This window comes from Malaclemys terrapin, chromosome 9 (genome assembly GCF_027887155.1).
Source record: "Malaclemys terrapin pileata isolate rMalTer1 chromosome 9, rMalTer1.hap1, whole genome shotgun sequence".
NCBI classification, from domain to species: domain Eukaryota; kingdom Metazoa; phylum Chordata; order Testudines; family Emydidae; genus Malaclemys; species Malaclemys terrapin.
The window spans coordinates 43473484-43494915 of record NC_071513.1 but is presented as its reverse complement, the minus strand read 5'-3'; the positions used below and the strand labels follow the sequence as shown (position 1 = coordinate 43494915).

General features: G+C 45.8%; 1 protein-coding gene across 7 annotated transcripts in view; it reads left to right on the top strand.

The window, feature by feature from the left end:
• The first annotated feature begins 2120 nt into the window (after positions 1-2120).
• ENOX2 (ecto-NOX disulfide-thiol exchanger 2) overlaps positions 2121-21432 on the top strand; it is a 157151-nt gene continuing 137839 nt past the window's right edge. For 5 of the 7 annotated variants that reach the window (XR_008446190.1, XR_008446191.1, XM_054039735.1 and 2 more), the window contains exon 1: positions 2145-2227. Coding sequence is in view for 4 of the 7 variants with exons in the window: in XM_054039735.1 (XP_053895710.1) it covers positions 2185-2227 (43 nt within the window). In the remaining 3 variants the exon portion in view is untranslated. Of the gene's footprint in view, positions 2228-2494; positions 2603-21432 lie in introns of those variants that run through there. The other 2 variants (XM_054039734.1, XM_054039738.1) reach the window with 2 other exon arrangements.

Genomic DNA, 21432 nt, shown 5'->3' with positions numbered 1-21432 from the left:
ACTCGAAGTTGCATCAGATCCATTTGATGAAGAATAAATTGAATTTGCCTTTTCTGAAACTTCGTTTTAGGACTTGAATTACCCCAGCATCCATAGGTTCTAACTAAGGTTGCCAGGTGTCTAGTTTTTAACTAAAAGTCTGGTCGAAAAGGGGACCTGTCAGTGTCTGGTCAGATGTACTGACTGGACACCAAAAGTCTGATTACCAAGGGCGGGGGGAGGGAGGTCCTGGGTCATCAACCCAGGGCAGCCCCTGCTGAGGCAGGGCCATCTTATCAGCATCTTGTGGGCAGTCATGCAGCAGGCTCAATGTCAGGCTGCAGCTCCCATACCAGCTCTGGAGCAGAGGGAGCCCAGCTGGGAGTGGGAGGGAAGTGAAGAGGATAGAGCGAAAAGGATGGGGGAGAGGAGTGAGCATGGGGCGGGGCCTTGGGGGGAAGAGGCGGGGAAGGGGAGGGTCTGGTTTTCAGAAAGTAGAAAGTTGGCAACCCTAGCTGAAAAGCAGAGTTTAATGTTTGTGAATTTGAGAGGGAGGTGGGCATGGGGCATTATCCACAAACAGAATTTTACCTCCCTCCAGTAGCAAGCTGCGATCAAATCTTTGTAACTGTTTTCCAAAAAGCTCAGAGTTCACCCATGCTTTCTTGTTGAGTTCATATTCCACAGGCAACTCGATAGTCAACTTGCCAAAGCAGTGTGGGTGTTGGGATTTACTGATCAGTACAGGCTTTTCTTTATCTCCAGTCATGTTGGTGCATAGAGTGAGGGTGCTTCAGCAGGATTGCTGAATGCTCAGCACTTTTGAACTCCAAACCAGTTTAATATTTTTCAAATTTTGTAGAAACATTCTACTTTGACATTCAGAGTAAACCCAACAAGGAGTCTGGTGGCACCTTAAAGACTAACAAATTTATTTGGGCATAAGCTTTCGTGGGTAAAAACATCACTTCTTCAGATGCATAGAATGAAAGTTTCAGATGCAGGCATGAACTTTCATGCTATGCATCTGAAGAAGTGAGGTTTTTACCCACGAAAGCTTATGCCCAAATACATCTGTTAGTCTTTAAGGTGCCACCAGACTCCTTGTTGTTTTTGTACATACAGACTAACACGGCTACCCCCTGATACTTGACACCATGCAAGAGTAAATCCAGTAACTTTAAGGTGAAACCAAATTTGCAAGCCAAGGATATAGCCTTAAAGTAGGGCATTATAGGTGCAGCTCGTTGGAACCATAAGCAGGGACAGACTGCCTTCTGCTGCCTCATAATTTATAATTATTAGCATTGGATTACTATGATGATCAAATTAACATAAAGAGTATAATGAAGAATTGTAAGATGCCGTGCACCTGACTTGAAGGGTGAGTAAAACTGGTAGGCTATTATAAAGTATTATTGGCACAAGCATGCATCCAGGTAGAGATGGTGCCCTAATGGCATGCTGGGGGGCAGAAGCAATGGGGGTTCAGCCCTGTCTGGCATGCCCTGATGTTGGGTGCTTAGGAGGTCCCCTGACAAAGGGGTGCTGGAACAATCTGTACAGTGAGGTGCTGAGAGCCATTGACCCAAACTGTAAACCCTGCATAGATGGAAACCACTGGAGCACCCCTAGCTCCAGCCCTTATGCCCTGAATGTTCTCCGGATACTCTGGCTGCTATGGCAACCTTCACTGAGGTTGGATCTCCGCCCGTCGCCATGGTTTCCAGGCACGCCCTGGTCACGCGGAGCTACGATGGTCCTGTCAGAGGCTTTGTACATCCCTTTGTAACGGGCCTGCGGCGAGCCCGTCGAGTGCTCTCCGCTCAGGCCGGCCGGCGCCTTGTGGGCCGCGGGGCAGGCAGGCAGCGGGAGATGCGTGGGCCCATTGGGACTTGCAGGGCGGGCTAGTCTGCTGCGGCCTAGCGGCGCGCTCGGCCAAACCTAGTGCGGCTCTCTACACAGTCTGCTCTGAGTACAGCCACTACAGCCTACGTTACCCAGAAGGCCTCGCGTCCGGAGTCCTGACGACCAATCAGAGAACGAGTGCCTCCCCAAGAAACTACCATCCCCAACATGCCTCCGGGCACACAGCGCGCTCCCGGAGAGCGGTGGCCAATGGGAGGCGGCGCAGGCCGCTTTGGGGCGGGGCTGTCTTTGCGGCCTGTGCGGGCGCAGGCTGAGGAGCTGCCGAGCGTGCTGCGGATGTATAAGGAGTATCGGGGCGGCGCGGCCTGGCGGGCGGCAGGTGAGGGACCAATTGGAGCGGAGGGGCCTGGAGGGAGCTGGCCCCGGAGGGCGGCTGGCCCGCCCCGGGTATAAGCGGGGTGTATGTGGCCCTGGGGGCGCGAGGCTTCAGACCGGGTTCCCCGGCCTCTGGGGGGAGGAGGGGGTGAATGAGGTCCAAGGGAGGGTGCTTGGCTTGAGCATCGCCCCGCTGCCCGTGCTGGGTGGGCATGCACGCCCGGTCCACTCAGGCTGGGTGAGAGCCGGGAAGAGAGCCCTTGCCTTGGGCCCGAAGCGATGGGCTGGAGTCACTGCTCGGACAGAGGCCTTGAGCACGGTTGAGGTGGAGGCGTGTGCCTGAGTCGGCAGGCAGCCCGAAAGGATAGCTCAGAGCAGGGTGAGATGCCCCTGACTATGAGCCATGTGTTCATTGCACAGCCCTTTGCTGGCTGTTGGGGTCAGTCCTGGGGGTGCATTCCTGCTGCTTGCTGATGGAAAGGGGCCTCTCTTATCATGCTGCTGCTTGTTTGAGAAAGGCCCCCCTTCTTTCTAACTCCTGGTGCAGAGGGAGGAGGGGGGCAGTGCCACAACACAGGGCTGCAGAGGAACCTAGGTTGTGGTGCTTGGGATTTGAGACTGTCTCAGTTCAGCTCTATGTACCTGCTTTTCCTTTACACCTGTACCCAAAATGCCCAGCAAGCATGTCCTATGTGCACCACCCAAATGGGTATTCATTCAGGCTTTTTTTTCTCTTATGTTCTCAGCCTTGGCTGCTTCTGTGCGGGCTTGCTTCTGAAAAGCCTTTTGTGTGTGTGTGTGTGTGCGTGTGTGCGTTATTTCTTGTGTTTTGCAGGCCTAACTGCTCCTCAGGACTACCTAGCTATGTAACTCTTCTTGCCATGACCAAATAAACTTTACAGATTTCTTGGCAGCTTGTCCCAGAGTGCTCAACCCTCTCAAAATCCCCTTCTTGTAGTAAAGATCAATTTTTTTTCAGAGCTCTATGTGAATTTGTTTCCAGCAAGAGAGCTGCTGATAAGACACTGAAAGTAGTGTGCACGTTCACTAGCCAGCTATTTTGTATCTTTAACATAATTGAGTGGTGTATGTGGGTCACCTCGTTTGGCAAAAGTCTCAATATTTTAGACCAGAAATTAAAATTCCAGGATGGTTGAGACTTAAATTATCATAGACTTGCTTTATTTCTATAATAATAGATAATATGAAGTTATGGGATATTAGTTGTCACCTACAGACCATGAAATCACTCTAGGGAGCAGGATGACCACTTCCTTACACACCCATCGACAAATTGTACCTTATCTTGTGTATTTAAAAGGGTGCATTGTAAGTATGTGCAGGAAAAGTCTCTAACAGTTATATCGTGCCCTTACAAACTTTTCAAAATATGTAGGGTAGATGCCTATGCAAGATATTTGTCCTAGAAAAGCCTCTGTGGAATTTAATCCCTAATTCTGTTTACAAAATACACCGAGTGGAGCTCTCTTGCATGTGGTCATTTATATGTAGAGAATTGTCATCACTGTGATCAAGTAACTGTGACATATGGGATTTCCTCCATGAAGTGTATCTGTTCAAAGCAGGTGAGTCCCATACTGGGCCATTTAGAATGCAGCAGAATATGTAGTCTGCCGTTATTGTGCCCTTGTAACTCTTCTGAAGTAACTTCAGTATGTATTGGAGTGAAGATTTCTTTAATATGGTTGACCTGAACAAGATACAAGCAAATTACAAATTAAAGGTAAGTAATACTGACTCTGGAGTTCAGTCCTCCAATAAACAGGGAGGACCTTGATTGAATTCCTAGTGTGCGTGCTCTCTCTCTTCTCCCCCCTCCCCCCCCCCCAAATCATTCTCAGGAGAGGCATTTACTTCCCCTTCTGTCATGGATGTTTATGATGCAGATGATAAAGGTAGGTCTCCTTATCCAGAAATATATCAGCAAAAACATATTTCCAGTGTGTATGGTGGAGATTCTGTAAGTGTTCAGTGTTGCAACCTTCCAAGGGATATTGAGAGAAAAAGTCATTTAATGCCTGGTTGTTCAGTTTTTGTTTAAAATGATACCTGGGGTATTAGGACAAGAGTATTTTTACTATTGCTCAAGATTGATGATTTTTATACATGCTACTAGAGTCCAGGTCATGTAATCTTTTCCTTCCTGAACTCAATTTTTGAGTCAAATTTTCTGACTTATGTTGGAGTGAGAGAAGGAGAGGACTGAGGCACACTAGTGCATTTTTATTAAATTATCAGCCCTTTTTACATATGCAAAGCTTAAAATACACTTAAACTTAACAACCTGGCTTATCGCGAAGGAGTTAAATTCTTTTAGGCCCCAGCAGAACATCAGCTTCTCCAAATAGCCCTTCAGACAAAAGTCTGTATATACAGGTAACCTTTCTACAAGGCCTAACAAACTCTGGATGTGTTATTGGACCAGCTTGTGGGGCAGGGAAATTAGTTCTGTAGTTGAGGACTCTTTAACTTCATATAAAAATACTCTTCCCCCATCCCCTAGATGTATAGATCAAAAGACTGAGCAACCTGAGCATTCCACGTGATATCAACTTTGGGCTAGGAGAGGAGCGGTGGCCTCTGAGGGACTGCTCAGTGATAAAACTCTCATGTAGCTCATTGGAACAGGATCAGGCCCTAAGGTAGCTAGGACACAAACTATGTAGGGCTTAAAAATCAAAGCCAACATCTTGAATTTCTCTCAGCTATGTATTGCAAGCTGGCATGGTCTTGAAGCACAGCCCAAGTGAGTGGACAGCCATAGTGTGCACCAGCTGAAGTTTCCAAATGGTCTTCAGTAGTAGCTCTAAGAGCACATCCCAGCAACCCACCCCTGGGGGTGGGGGGGAAGCATGGATGAATGTCAACCGCACATTCAAAAGAAGTCATAATGTCCTCAACAAATAAATGTAAATCGGGCTGGGGAAAGCATTCTTGGATCCTGTTGCCAATTTTCCAGTTTGGCACTTCTGAATGTCAAGACTGACTTCCAGTCAAGAACTCCTTTCCCCCCCTCCTCCAAAAAACAAAAACAGCTACAAATTTATCAAGACTATCTAGCAAGTGTTGTGTTGCTTTTGATATTGTACTTCTGCTAAGAGGTCCGTCATCACAGATTCCCACACGTGGGTCTGTGCTCCAGTGCTGGAGTTCCTTCAGTTGAGCTTCCTAAAGTTGTTGTTGTTTCCAGCAGGGGCTGTCTTGTACCAGCTCCTGCTATGGAACACCAGCATCTCCTGTTGCTTCAGCAGCCAGTTTCTTTCTCTGGCAGGTGAAGGAGCTCTTTAGCATTACTGTTCCTGCTAATTCAGGCCCTGTAGCTGTCTGTTTCTTAACACCTCATTAGTTTCTTCTGCCACAGGATTTTATTTTAATTATCTGCTACTTTGAATCCTAGTTTCATTTAAGAGGAAAATCAGCAATGTTAGCAGTTAGTGGTGTTGCTTCTTGTGCCTTGAGCAGCTTTCTGTATCTGTTAGCACATCAGTTCTCTCTTCTTGTTCCTTGGCACCGTGTGAGTTGGTTGACTCATTAGGACTGTAGTTCAGTTTGCATGGATGACTCCTGTTTTCTCTTACAGGTCTGGAAAAGACAAAGCCACTAGCTTTAATAAGTGTTCTAAATGTGGTTGGACCATGTCCATCAAAGACAAGCATGACTGCTGTATCCTGTACCGAGGAATGAAGTGTGATAGGCTTGGCTGTTAGGCTGCCTCTCAGATATCAGTATAAGCAGTCAAGTCTTGGATGGGGTGCCTGAAAGCTCTTCTGGCTTCCTCTCATGCTTCCTGTAAATTCACTGAGAAGGTAGCTGAGAAGTTCCTGAAGACTTCAGCCCTTGAATCAACTGGAGTTGTGCGTCCCAGCTTCATATGAAGTCTTTGTTGGTTTGGTGAGAGGTCCTGGAGCTCCACTTTGACATCTTTTGAAAATAAGTCAGTGAGAGCTAGGGTGTTGGTGACAGCAGTAGTTGAGACTTCAGTGCACTTTGTGCCTCAGAAGTGATCTGCAAAATGTTTGAGTTCATTTTTACTTTTTCTTATGGTTCATGAAGATCCACTGCTGCTTTTTAGTTATTTTGTCAAAACCCATGTCTTCATGACCTTTAAAACTGAAAATAGTGTCTCTGACCCCCCTCCTCACTGAAAAACACAAATGAAAGGGATTTAAAATCTGCCCTCTGCTGACATGCAGAATTGTTTCAAACAGCATTCCCCTCTCCATCATACTCTTTGCATATATATTGCTATAGCGTTTGTTTAAAGTTGTTACATTGTTTAGGTTATATTGCTACCTCTCAATATAGAAAGCATGGAGGGGATAAAGCTTGGAGACTAGAAGGAGCTCTGATTAGTCAGTGATTGACGTGTCTGTAGGATTTAGACTGTCACTGTTTCATAGAAAAGGAAGTTCAGCAAGTTGCTGAGGCCAGTGGGGTGTGTCCAAAAGGCAAACTTCAAGGAGGCATAACAGCAAAATTAAAAAAAAAAAAAAAAAGTGGGGTGGGGGAAGAGATTAGGACTTGAAAAAATATGGGCGCTGTTAGAAATACTCATCAAAGTTTTGCAGGTCAACTTTAATGTGTCAGTCTTGTGTTTTGTACCAAAGCTTCATTGAACAAGACATCACTACTTCTGTAGTCTAGAGAGAAGTGTCTCTTTGATCGCAGGTATGCAACTGGCTCTATCTACTTCTGGCAGCAAGCACCTGACATCTCTAGGGACCCAGGCCTGAATTGCTAGTGAGTTGGTGTACCAGTTATTTGACAGAAATAGACAAAAGAATGTGTTCAGACTGATGTCTTCATTTAACCAGACTGCTTTGCTTGTGTCAAGGCTGATTCCCCACTCTGGCACTTTGAGTGCAGAGTGGGAGCCTGCAAGGATTCTAAAAATTAATACTGGCCACTTCAGGCTGGTGTCAAACTCCCAAGGTTACAGTTTTTCTCTGACCTTGGATGGGTAGATGCTGCCACCACCCAAATGCAAAAAATCCCTTTTTACCCAGGAAGGAGCACTTGGGAATTCCTCCCTGTGGGTACCATCAAGCCCCTTCACCCCCCATCCGGGGAAGAGCTGAGAGGGAAGAACAAAGAAAATCAGCTGTTGCCACCAGCTAATTAAACAACATATGCACAAACCTCTTATCCTTAAAACTCCCAATCCTTAAAGGGAAATTTTATTAAAAACAAAAAGAGAAAATACATCTAGAATTTAGGCTATTGCTAGATTTAAAAAGAGCAATTATAATTAAGCATCAAGAATGGTTTTCTTGAGGTCCAGCTTAAAGGTTACAAGCAAAACAAAAGCATTTGGCATTAGCACAGAGGAGTCCACAAGCTTTAATCACGTCTTTTTAGACATTTTCTGATCTACTTACATATCTGGGGTTTCAAATTGAGTAGTTTTAGGTATGATCTGGTGATTTTTCCTAACTGGTTCACAGCTTTTTACAGCATAGCTTCAGCCCTGTTTTGCTCTGTCTCCTCTCTCCGGATAACAACAACAGACAGACAGACAAAAGGGGAGTCTTGTTTCAAGTTTAAAAAGTTCTAGCCTTCCCATTGGCTCTTTTGGCCCAGTGCCCACTCACTTCCCTTTACCTATCCATCTAGTCAGACTTTTTAACCCTTTACAGGTAAAGCAAGTGGGAATAACACTCCTGCAGACGATAAAGTGTTAATATCAATTTGGTTATGGCCTTGTTTCACTTTGGAAACAGACCAGGTCCACAAAGCAGATCTTTCAAGGCACCTGGAGATATTTCCTTCTGAAATGTTTATCCAGTACTTTCTGAGCTTGTTGATGAAGGTGTGGAAGCAAACCTATTACAGGTACTTGATAGAAAGTATCTTCTGCTTAGAGAACCCAGCAACTAGTCCTCACCATGATAGCCTGGTGCTGGTGTTTGCAGCAGCCTTAGACAAGACTTAGTAGATTTTCAGTATACTGTTTCCAGGCTTTTTCTGACACCCTGGATGTCTTTTGACATATTTTAAGAGCTGCAATGCCCAAAGTTCCACTGTGAAATGTCGGTTCCTCACGGGCAAACAGTTTAAGCTGTAGAAGAGGCCTTGCTTTTTTTTAAATGGATTTTGTTTCTGTTCACCAAAGAAAAGCAGGACATCTCTCCTTATTTGATACAGCTGCATATAACCATTAACTCCATCTCCATTTTAAATTGAAACACTAGCAGGGTATTTTTCCTGAGAGGGTCTCAGCTTTTATAATGTCTTAAAATGTCTGTCTGCATTTAGTCTGCAAGAACCTGGATTTGTTAACTTTTCCAGCGTGCATTTGCTTTTTGGGAGTGAAGGCATGTTTGTGGAGGAGTTAAGTTGGGAATGTAGAAGGTTTGGCTCCAGGGTGTGGTGGTACAGTGTAGGATTATTGATGATGAATGGGTACTTTTGGAAGTAGATAAATGGATTTAAAAAATTAACTTACAGTTGTGTGGAAACAGCACAATATCAAGAGCAGGTGTCCTTTGCTCATGGTAAATCAGTGAGGGCAGCTGACTCTTGTCTATCTCAAGTGGCTCTATTTAGCAGGTCTCCACCTGGAGGTTCAGCAGTAGCTGTAGGCCCGGCCATATGATACGGGGACTTTTGAAAGTGGGGGACGGTGGGTGAAGTAGGAAGTCACTTCTGCAAAAACTAGCTTCTTTCCTTCTTTCTGGTATGATCAGGCATTGTTATAGGGGAGAACATAAGATTTATATGCTCACGACAAAAATTGCTTCAAAGTTTGGGTGACAGACTTGTTGGATGAAGGGGTATCAGGCTTCAAGGTGTTGCTTAGAGTCCTTTTCTTATTGTTTATGGCATTAAGAAGTTAGCCGTGCTTCTTGGGCTTTATGGTATAGTACTTGGCTTGCTTTTACCATAGTGACCTCACCGCAGAAATCCTTCCATACACTTCCAAACATCTAACAGACCCAAAATGGAGAGAACTCAGGAACTGGAGTTCCAAAGTCAGACGGCCTTTCATTTAGGGAATGTTCTCTCCCCCCTTCTATTTATTTATTGTTAAAAAAAAAAATCTTTCAAAAGAAACAAGTTGTTTTGAAAATCTGTTGCTGATACCAAACAACTCTATACTTGAAAGAGAGAACACTAGGACTCCATTAGCTTGCAAGGCTGACTAATATGTCCATCAACACATGTGTTGCTAAGGAACACAGTTAATCTGCTGTTTGGATTTTGGCTAACCAGTAATTAAGATTATCGCTGCTTTTTAGACAAATGCAAGAAGTATGGATAACTTGTCTTATTGTTGTACTGCAAGCAGGAACAGTGCACAAACAAGTCAGTTATAAACTTTCCTGGTTTTGGATGACATCTGCCTGGCATGTCCTGGCTAATTCCTACCAGTTCTCCTTCCTGTGAGGGCAAGGCTGTTTATACTGCAGCCTCCTGTTATGTCAGATATAATCATGGTAATACAGAAATGCTTTAGTTTGCACTTGATTTGACAGAAGCCAAACAACAAAGACAGAAATGAGAGAATATATTAGGAATTAAGTGATGCTCTTTCCTTCCTTTCTTTCCCAGGAATCTTAAATCCTGACACAGCAGAGGTTTTTTGTTAGGATTCAACTGACCTGCTATCATGATGTCCTCACTAGTCCAGATGAATCCAAATTTTTCCCCAGGTGGCTGATGTGAGAAACTGTAGCATCATACTGCTGTATTCACACCCTATCCACTATTGTAGTAATGTTTGTATAAATTATGCCTTGTAAGGGATCATTTGCAAACTCATAATTTGCTGGTCTGTATTGTCCTGGTAAAATAAGTTGCAACATTGTATGTGAAATTATAAAAATCCTCTTTAGGGTGTACATGTTTCAAACACCACATTCCTGCCCATGCCGACGCTGACAAACAGATATTCCTTTATTTAAGACAGGTGTGCTCCTCTTAATTTGCATTTAAGTAGTAAACAGTCATTAAGCAGGTAGGAAAGACAAAGGAAGTTCAAACAGCTTTAAAACCAGCAGGGAACATCCTTCCACATATGATTCTTTGTTTCCTGGTTCTCAGCTAGAAATGTTTTTAAGAGGGGACTGAGGCTATGTCTACACTGCAGAGTTTTGTCACCAAAAGTTATGCCGTTTTAATTACAATGCTTTAATTAAACCGGTGTTGCATGTCCACACTATGCTCCTTGTGGCGGAAGAGTGCATCCACAATAGCAGGTCTTGCATCGACACTGAGCAGTGCACTGTGGGTAGCTATCCCACTGTGCAACCAGCCGCAGGGTGCTTTGGGAAGGGTTTGCAATGCCTCATGGGGCAGGTACAGCGTCACATGATGCAGGTTTCTCAATTTAGTTGTTCCATGGGCATCCTACTAGATTGCCAGCTGCTTTACAATTGAAGTGTGCATGGAGGGGTGTTTATGTGTGAGGAGAGACTGCTGGGGGAGTGTGTGTGTGTGTGTGGGAGGGAGAGGAGGGGAGGGGGGGAGAGAGGGGGAGAGCTTGTTGGCATGCTGTCTCATAAGTTCAGACAGCTGCCAGAAGCAGCCCCCACCCCCCTCCCTGGCTCTGCACAGCGCGCACACACACTCCACGTTAATGATTTGCTCTTTGTTGCTCAGAGCAGAGCAGCATGCTCAGCTGTCAGAATGGAGCTTTGAAGGGGGAGTGGCACATATCTGCAGGGTCGTAGAAACTGAAGAGTTTTGTCGCCAAAAGTGGCATAGCAGTGTGTCCACCTCGACTGTTTTGTCTTCTGGTGACAAAACTCTGCAGTATAGACAAGGCCTGAAGCTAGTAAAAGGAGGGACAAACACCCTAAGGCATCTCTCAGTATTTCCCTACCCATCACATTTAGTATACCTGAAGAGACAAAGGAAGCAGCTGTTGGATTCTGTGGGGGGTCCTGACCTACACAGTTTGGTCAGTTAGATTGCTGAAAGCATGTGGTGAGAAACTCTGCTTGGAATCTAATATAGTTTGTTAAATTAGGCACCAGTAAAGGTTTTATCTTTCTTTTTCTTGTAACTATTTCTGACTTAAGCCTCGTTACTTGTACTTACTTAAAATCTCGCTTTGTAGTTAATAAAGTTGTTCGATTGTTTTTCTAATCCAGTGTGTTCAAGCTGAAGTGTCTGGGTAACTCATTTTGGGGTAACAAGTTGTGTGCATATTATTTCCTTAAAGGAATCATATATTTAATAACTTGTACTGTCCAGGATAGGGCTGGGCAGTACAGGAAGTACATTTCTGGGGAAAAATCTGGGGCTGGGAGTAAGTTAAGGTCACCCTGTGGTACTCTTTAAGGCTGGTAAAAGCTGCAGAACACACACAATAGGCAATGATTTACATGCTGGATGCTGTTTGTGAGCTGTCTGGGTTGGTGGCTACAGCAGCAAGGCATTGTAAAGGGCACCCCAGGTTAGAGAGTAGGAGTGACACAACTACCCAGTCTGGATTGTACCTTCATATGTCACAGTCCTCGCTAGTCCAGATTTAGCAGAAAATTTCCCCACGGTGGTAGAGGAGATCAACTGATGTGAGAAACTGCAGCACCTCTCAGGAGTTCCCGGTGCTTCTCACTCAAATGTGCAGAAGGGACATGATCAACCATCCCTGTCCAGTTTAGACCATTCTACTGCCACAAATATAGACACTACTTTCTGTTTCAGGGAATTCCTAGCTCATCATTATGCTACCTTGTGACCTTTGGGAATCCTTGGATGTCATTTGAGCCTAAACCAGCTGTTACCATGAGTTAACTAAAGGACCACCAAATGAAATTTAACAAGTAGCAGGTTTAAAACAAACACAAGGAAGTTTTTTTTTTTTTTTTTTTTTCATGCAACACACTGTCAACCCCTGGAACTCCTTGCCAGAGGGTGTCGTGAAGGCCAAAAGGGGTTCAAAAGGGAGCTAGATAGATTCATGGAAGATAGGTCCATCAATGGCTATTAGCCAGGATGGGCAGGAATGGTGTCCCTAGCCTCTGTTTGCCAGAAGCTGGGATTGGGTGACAGGGCGTGGATCACTTGATGATAACCTGTCTGTTCAGAACCCTTGGGACACCTGCCATTTGCCACTGTCAGAGGACAGTATACTGAGCTTGATGGACCTTTGGTCTGACCCAGTATGGCTGTTCTTATGTAGAATTAAAGGAATTGCATTGTTTTTTAAATTGTTGATAAAAATTGACACATTTACAGATATTTTGCCTGTTTTGGCTCATTGTGGATTTTTTTTTTAAAGATAGCTAAACTTAAAAAACAAAACAACCACCCTCAACACTATTTTTCAATGCAATAGACCACATTCCTTACAGTTTCTTTTGGCAGATATTTCATACCTACATTAAACTGGCTGAAAGTTCACTAGTCTCCCCCCCCCCCCCATTCCCTAGCCATTGGGTTTATGAGGGCTTGGACATTTCTAATTAGAAAGCTGTCTGTGGTGCTGTTAATATGGTCCTGACTAAGCTGCTGAAGCTCCTTTTCAGCCAGTGTGTGCTCAAGTTTCTTAATTTAAGGTCACTTTACTGGTATCAGAGACGTGAGCTCATAAATTGACTGAAGTCCAGGCTCTAAAGTGACTGATCCGCCTTATGTCAAGAGTCTTCAGGGATAAGGTGGTACTAAAGAAGCATCCTATATTCCTTCCAAAGGTGGTGTCAGTACTCTACTCTACTTCTTCAGCTATCCTGCTAATATTTGACCTATGCCCATATATCCATCCCAGCAAAGCTTTTCTTTGCTGCCTCCAGGCCCCAGCTGCTTTTGGACTCCATAGACAGGGACTAGGCCTCTTGGCCCCTAGCCTGCTATTGTTCCTGTTTCCATGGGGATATTGGTGCCCTCTGAATCCCTAGACTGCTCCAGTCTCCATAGAAGGGGCCAGGATGGGGGGATTCTTGCTGCTTCCCGGCTGTAGCATCAGAAGTCAGTGGGGGATGCCACCTATACCCTGTACCTTCTGTCTCTGTTCCTGGCCTGGATTCTGTGGGGAAGGGACAGGGCCGGCTCCAGGGTTTTACCCGCCCCAAGCAGGCCCCCCCCCCCCCCCCCAAAAAAAAAAAATAAAAAGCCACGGTCACGATCTGCGGCGGCAATTCGGCGGGAGGTCCTTCGCTGCGAGTGGGAGTGAGGGACCGTCTGCTGAATTGCCGCCGAATAGCTGGACGTGCCGCCCCTCTCCGGAGTGGCTGCCCCAAGCACCTGCTTGCCAAGCTGGTGCCTGGAGCCAGCCCTGGGAAGGGAGGTCTACCATCTTTCCCCCCCATAGGCTGGCTGCTCCAGGTCCCGTAGGCAAGTGTTTATCACTCATCTAGTTGCCTTCTTTCTCTCTGTCTTGATTTAAAAATTGTTAGTGATGGAGAATCCACCATGACTTCCTTATTGCCAATCTGTTTCTCACTTCACCTTCTAGCCTTTGGATTGTATTATACCTTTCACTGCTAGATTGAAGAACCCATTACAAAATATTTTTTTGCCATCTAGATACTTATACACTGTAATCAAGTCGTCCATTAACCTCTTTGTTAAGTTAAATAGAGTGAACTCCTTGAGTCTCTCACTGTAAGGCATGTTTTCTAAAGCTCTGTCTACACTGGCAAGTTTCTGCGCAGTAAAGCAGCTTTCTGCACTGTATCTCCCGAGGTGTACACACTGCCAAGCCACTTAGTGCACAGAAACTGTGCAGTTGTAGCGCTCTAAAAAAACCCACCTTGACGAGAGGCGTAGAGCTTTTTGCGCTGGGGCTACAGTGCTGCGGTGCCAGTATAGACACGGTGGCGATTACAGTGCTGCGATTGGCCTCCAGGAGGCGTCCCACAGTGCCTGTTCTCACCTCTCTGGTTATTGGTTTGAACTCTATTGCTCTGCCCTCAGGTGACCAACTGTCATCCCCTCCCTGTACATTCCTTTGCAAATTTGAAAGTTCCCTTCCTGTTTGATCGGTGATGCATGCAGTGGTCTCAGTGCATCTTTCCAGGTGGCCATGCCTGCTCCACACACCAGGCTTGGAGCAATGCCGAGCTGCTGGACCTCATCAGCATTTGGAGAGAGGAAGCTGCTCAGTTGCAGCTGCGCTCCAGCTGTAGGAATTATGATACCTATAGTCAGATTTCATGATGCAGGATAGAAAAGGGCCATGACACGGACACACTGCAGTGCAGGGTCAAAGTGAAGGAGCTGCAGAACGCCTACCACAAGGCGTGGGAGGCAAACCGCCACTCCAGTGCTGCATTCACAAGCTGCTGGTTCTACAAAGAGCTAAACGTGATACTCGGTGGTGACTCCACCTCCACCGCGAAGGCCCCTGTGGATACTTCGTTGGCTCACGTGCCAGTCGAGAGTGGACTGAGCCAAGAAGAGGAAATCTTCGACGAAGAGGGAGCAGGGGACCCAGAGGCAGAGGATGGCTCGGAGGCCAGAGATGTATGCAGTCAGGAGCTCTTTTCTACCCTGGAGGAGCCTAGCTAATCACAGGAGTCAGATCTTGGCGAAGAGCAAACAGGAGAGGAGGCCCCAGTAAGTGGATCTGATTTTGGGAATTGCTGAAGTGATTTGTTGGGGGCAGGAGGTTTGCCGAAAGCAGGCTTGTCTCCCACCGCATGCCTATTCCGAGCGGCGGAACAGGCTGTTAATAGACTCCCTCACTTCACGGGAATCTCCCTCAGATTGCCAGGAAACTCTTGTGGAGATACTGGGCAATCTGCTGCCTCAGGTTCCTCAGCAGAGCTGCTTTATTTCTTGCCCCATCAACGGTAACTTTCCCACGCCACTGTGCTGTCATGGGGGAGCGGGTGGGGGACCATTGCTGTACATAGGTGAGCAACAGGGGCCAGGGCAGAAGCCGCAGGCTTAAAGAAGACCCTCTCTTGATTTCCTGCTGACCCTCAGCAGCGAGATATCTTCCGTAATGATCACATCTTGTGGAAAGTGTGGGGACAGGAATGATTATCAAGCTCCCCCTACAGTGCTGGCTCTCCCCAAGAGCCACATGCCTAGTATACAGCAGAGTCTGGGAATAGTGATTCACTCTGCCCGTGCAGCTACTCACTATTTTGAGGGTCTTGTGGCTCATGTGTGCTTGCCTGGGGTCAGCCAATTAGTGACAGGTGTGTGAGTAGTGGCTGTGTTTTAAAGCACTGAATCAGTGTTGTCTGTGTTGCGAACAATACTGCTTCTGTAAAATGTTACATTTAAACATCACAGAGATGACCTTGGGAGGCCAGCCTTCCTTATCGGCGGCAGAACGGCTGCACAGAATTAGAAAGCAGCCATGAAGAACTAAGGAGGACTTTCTCCGTGAGGTTATGATGCAGTCCGCAGCCGAGAAACAGGAATTGAAGGAGTGGCGGGACAGCGAGAAGAGGGACCGAAAGGAGAACACGGCACACCAGAAAGAAGCCATGGAGCGTCTCTTAAACGTTATGGAGCGCCAAATGGACACGCTCCAGGCGATACTAGATCTTCAAACCGAGCAGCTCTGCGCCTGCCCTCCCCTGCAGCCACTGTCACAAAACTCTTTCCCATGTGCCTCCCCCACCCCCCCACCGCCAACACACACTTATCAACCTCCTGGCTCCGCAGCATTCCTCTCCTCCCAGTCCAGCAGTGTGGACTCCCACTACCCATTGCACTCAACACCCATCCCTCTACAGTTTGGCACTGCTGAAGTACAGCACCCACTGCATTGTACTCCAAAGGAGAAGGTTGGGTATGATCCCTGGACATACTCAAATCTGTAGCCATCCTGGGACCCTTCCTCCTCTGGAGACCTTGCCTCCCTCCTCCCTCCCCCTCCGCCCCCCGCTGATGTATTTTTGTTGTTTGACTCTCTCCTCCAATTGTTGTCTTTTAATAAAAGAATTATGTTGGTTTGAAAGCAATCTTTAGTCTATTAAGTGAAAGCAAAATGAGCACTGTAAAGCAACATACAATTATGTTAAGGCCCCTTCTTGCATCATGTGTACCAATCACCTCCTAGCATTACAAGCACTGCAATAGCAACAAATATTAGTGGCTTTCAGCCTCAAATTGCTGCCTCATGGCATCCCTGATCCTTATGGCTCTGCGCTGTGCCCCTCTAATAGCCCTGGTCTCTGGCTGTTCAAACTCAGCCTCCAGGCGCTGAGCCTCTGCGGTCCAGCCCTGAGTGAAGCTTTCACCCTTCCCTTCACAAATATTATGGAGCGTACAGCACGTGGCTATAAGCATAGGAATATTGTCATCAGCCATGTCCAGCTTTCCATCAAGGCAGTGCCAGCGGGCTTTTAAATGGCTAAATGCAAACTCAAGTCATTCTGCACTTGCTCAGCCTCTTGTTGAACCACTTCTTGCTGCTGTCAAGTTGCCCTGTGTACAGCTTCATAAGTTACGGCATTAAGGGGTAGGCAGGGTCTCCCAATGGGCATTTCTACTTCCCCTATGGTGATCTTCTGGTCTGGGAAGAAAGTCCCTGCTTGCAGCTTCTTGAACAGCCCACTGTTCCAAAAGATGCGTGCGTCATGTACTTTTCCGGACCAGCCTTCGTTAATGTACGTGAAACGTCCCTGGTGATCCACAAGCGCCTGGACAACCATTGAGAAATACCCCTTGTGATTAATGTACTCGGTGGCGAGGTGGTCTGGTGCCAGAATTGGAATGTGTGTGCCATCTATCACCCCTCCGCAGTTAGGGAAGCCCATTTGTGCAAAGCCATCCACAGTGTCACGCACATTACCCAGAGTCATGGTCTTTCGGAGCAGGGTGCGATTATTGGCCCTGCACGCTTCCATCAACGCAAGTTCAACGGTCGGCTTTCCCACTCTGAACAGGTTAGCGACTGATCAGCAGTAGTCTGGAGTAGCCAGCTTCCACAGTGCAATTGCCGTGCGCTTCTCCAATGATAGGGCAGCTTTCATTCTCATGTCCTTGCGCTGCAGGGCTGGGGAGAGCTCATCACACAGTCCCATGAATGTGGCTTTCCTCATGTGAAGGCTCTGCAGCCACTGCTCATCATCCCAGACATGCATCACAATATGATCCCACCACTCAGTGCTTGTTTCCCAGGCCCAAGAGTGGTGTTCCACTATGGTCAGCACCTCCGTGAAAGCCACAAGCAATCTCATGTCGTAGCTGCTACATGTGGCGAGATTAACATTGCACTCCTCTTGACTTTGTAGTTTAAGGAATAACTCCAACGCCACTCGTGACGTGTTGGTCAGAGCGAGCAGCGTACTGGCTAGCAGTTCGGGATCCATTCCTGCAGCCTGAAAGAGGCAGGGTGCGAAGTACACAAACCGTTGAAAGATGGCGCCAAATGCAGATGGAAGCACAGTGATTGCTGGGATGCGAAGCAATGCCTCACGGGGCATTGGGACTGGACCCAGGATGCTTTGCGAGCCCCTCCACCTTCCCACAAGTCTTAGCACCTCTTTTGCCACTCTGTGGGATAGCTGCCCAGAGTGCACCGCTCCAAATAGCGCTGCAAGTGCCCCAAGTGTGAACACATTATTGCGCAGGCAGCTGTCACTGCGAACACACAACAGTGGTTTTTCTTCTGTGCTCTCTGAGCGGTGCTGTAACTGCTGACGCTGTAACTTTGACAGTGTAGACGTGCCCTATTCCTTGAACCATTCTTGTGGCTCTTCTCTGAACACTCCAATTTATCAACACCCTTCTTGAATTTTGTGCGTCAGACCTGAGCAAAGTACTCCAGCAGTGGTCATGCTAGTGCTAAGTACAGAGGTAAAATAACCTCTCTGCTCATGCAATCTCTTGATTTTAACAACTGGGGCTTTATGAACACCAAATACTATAGGCCTAGACATAAAATCATGAGAGTTGGCCACACTAAGGAAGTACATCTAATCATCAACACAACAGTTAAACTGACCAGATGCAAAATGTTATTGAGGCACAAAGGTGCAGAGAAGAGCAACCTGGACGATCAGGGAAATGGAGGGCCTATTTTATGAGAGGAAACTGGAAGAGCTTGACTTGTTTAGCCTAGGAAAAAGAAGCCTAAGAGGAGAGATGATCTCGGTCTATAAATATATTAGGAGGGTAAATACCAGGGAGGGTGAAGAGCTATTTAAACTAAAGAACAACTTTGGCTTCAGAACAAATGGGTATAAACTGGCCATGAAAAAATTCAGGTTGGAAATTAGAAGGTTTCTAACAGAGGAATGAGGTTCTGGAACAACCTCCCAATAAGAGTTGTGGAGGAAGCCAACTTCATTAGTTTTGAGAGATGGACAAATTTATGAGTGGGATTGTATGATGGGGTTGCTTGTGATGGTAGGGACAGGGCTTGGTAGTCCCTTCTAATTTTATGTCTTATGTTTCTGCAGGGATCAGGAAGGGATTTCTGCCGCTAATGCGTTTTTTTTTTTTTGGTCTCCTTACTCTGAAGCAACAGAGATAGATATGGCTGGAGATAGGACAGTGAGATAGGATCCAGTGTTCTGAAATGGCATTGAGCGTTCACTTTCTCTCACACTCATGGTCTGATTGCCATATGTGGGACTGGGGAAGAATTTCCCCCCAGGTCAGATTGGCAGTGACCTAGAATTTTTTTTTTTTTTTTTTTGTCTTCCTCTGCAACATGGGATGGGTGTCACTTGCCAGGATTATCTGGTTATCAGGGCCTTCGGCACTGGTGCACCTCTCTCTATCTCCTATTCTCTTCCTGTGGCACATAATAGTTTGGTCTCCTGTGCACTGTAATACTTTAGTCTAATTTTGGTTGTTGGTTTTCATGTGAGGGCGTTGAGTGGTATTATACATGAGGTCAGACTAGGTGATCCCTTCTGGCCTCTATGACAAAACAAATTTAAAAAAATACCGCAAATTTAATTCTGTCAGTAATCTTTCATTTCTCTCCTATCTTAAATTGAAAAGGTGCCTCAGGCTCTAGAGGTTCCATGCTCTGCTGTCCTGCCAAAAATTGCTAATATACTGTATATATTCCATGAACTGATGCTGTTTAGCTGGGACCACCAATACAGCTTGTCTGACCTGCCTGTGCGGGAGTAGCAACACCCTTTCCCCCAAAGTGATGTCTGGGCACACTTTTGGTGCCTGAACATGATTTTATAGCATGCAAAATACAGGGTGGTTGGGGGTGTGGGCTGAGTGATGGGCAGCCCAATTGCATTTCGGAAGTATGCAGAGGGTACAGTGGTAGCACCAGCCACTTTCAATGTAGACCTCGTTCAGGTACAAGTAAGTAAGGACGTGTTGGTTAGTCTGGTCTAACAGCTGCCCTCTAGTGGCTGCTCTGCGTATTGGTCATACTTAAAAACAAAAAAAAAAAACCAACCAAACACCCAAACAAACCCGAAAACTAGCAGCTGGAGTAGGGGAGGGGACACTTGTGCACAAGTGTGAATGAGTTGCACCAGTTGGTGCTGACTGAGCCTTTTTGAAAACTCTGGTCATAGAAACAGACAAGTGAAAGAGCCAAGAGGCCCGATTCTAAATCAGGAGTGATTCTGTTGTGGTCAGTGGAGTTGGACTGGTGTAAAAGGAGAGGAGATACTCACAAGTATCTTCACCCAGTCCTGTGTGTCACTGGTTTCTGACTGCCTGGATTTAAAAATCTAGGTCTTTATAAACTGCTTGGGGATAAATTGCTCATCTCCCTACGCATGTCCTTGGCTGTATGTTGGCAGGTAGGCAGGCCAGGCATTGGAGGGCTCTATGCATAACTGACCCTCATGAAGGAGGGTTCTGATTGCCTGTGTTCTGAATGCCTCGTTGTAGCTGTGTTGGTCCCAGGATATTAGAGAGACAAGGTGGATGAGGTTGGGTAAGTTATTTCCTCACCCACCGTGTCTCTCTCATAAATGCAGGTCTGTTACAGTTGTGCATGCTCCCTTACTCACCCCCCCCCCTCCCCCCCGGACACTGAAGCTATTCTGGGAAGCACATACATACCAAGCAAATGATTTTAAAACTGTCTATAAATCCTAGAGGTAGCTTTATGTGCTGTGTCCCTTTACTAGCCAGAGTGGGCATTCAGAGGGAAGTTGGGAGAGTGTGAACGTGAGCTTGCTGTAGCACTATATTGGCAACCGAAACAAACATTCCATGCTGCAGAATGTTCAGCAGTGTGGATAGGCTGTTGTGAGGGCACCGGAGGATGCGGTGGGGAATGATGTCCCAAGGGAGAGGCAGAGACACATAATTTTTTAAATATTTCAAGTAGGGCTGTCTATTAATCGCAGTTAACGCACATGATTAACTCAAAATAATTAATCACAATTTAAAAAATTAATCGTAGTTTTAATCGCACTGTTAAACAATAGAATATCAATTGAAATTTATTAAATATTTTGGATGTTTTCTACATTTTCATATATATTGTATTCTGTGTTGTAATTGAAATCAAAGTGAATATTATTTTAAATTACAAATATTTGCACTGTAAAAATGATGAAAATAAATATTTTTCAGTTCACATTCTACAAGCTCTATAGTGCAATCTTTGTCATGAAAGTGCAATTTACAAATGTAGATTCTTTTGTTACATAACTGCACTCAAAAACAAAACAAAGTAAAAGTTCAGAGCCTACAAGTCCACTCAGTCCTACTTCTTGTTCAGCCAAATTGCTAAGACAAACAAGTTTATTTACATTTACAGGAGATAATGGTGCCCTCTTCTTATTTACGATGTCACCATAAAGTGAGAACAGGCCATTTGCATGGCACTTTTGTAGCCAGCATTGCAAGGTATTTATGTGCCAGGAATGCTAAATATTCATATGCCTCTTCATGGTTCAGTCACCATTCCAGAGGATATGCTTCCATGCTGATGATGCTCATTAAAAAAAGTGTTAATTAAATTTGTCACTGAACTCCTTGGGGGAGAATTGTATGTCCCCACATTCTGCCCTATATTTCATGTTATAGCAGTCTCAAATGGTTACCCAGCAAATGTTGTTCATTTTAAGAACACTTTCACTGCAGATTTCACAAAACGCAAAGAAGGTACCAATGTGAGTTTTCTAAAGATAGCTACCGCACTCGACCCAAGGTTTAAGAATCTGAAGTGCCTTCCAAAATCTGAGAGGGACAAGGTGTAGAGCATGCTTTCAGAAGTCTTAAAAGAGCAACACTCAGATATGTCAAGTATCAGGGGGTAGCCGTGTTAGTCTGTATCTACAAAAACAACAAAGAGTCTGGTGGCACCTTAAAGACTAACAGATTTATTTGGGCATAAGC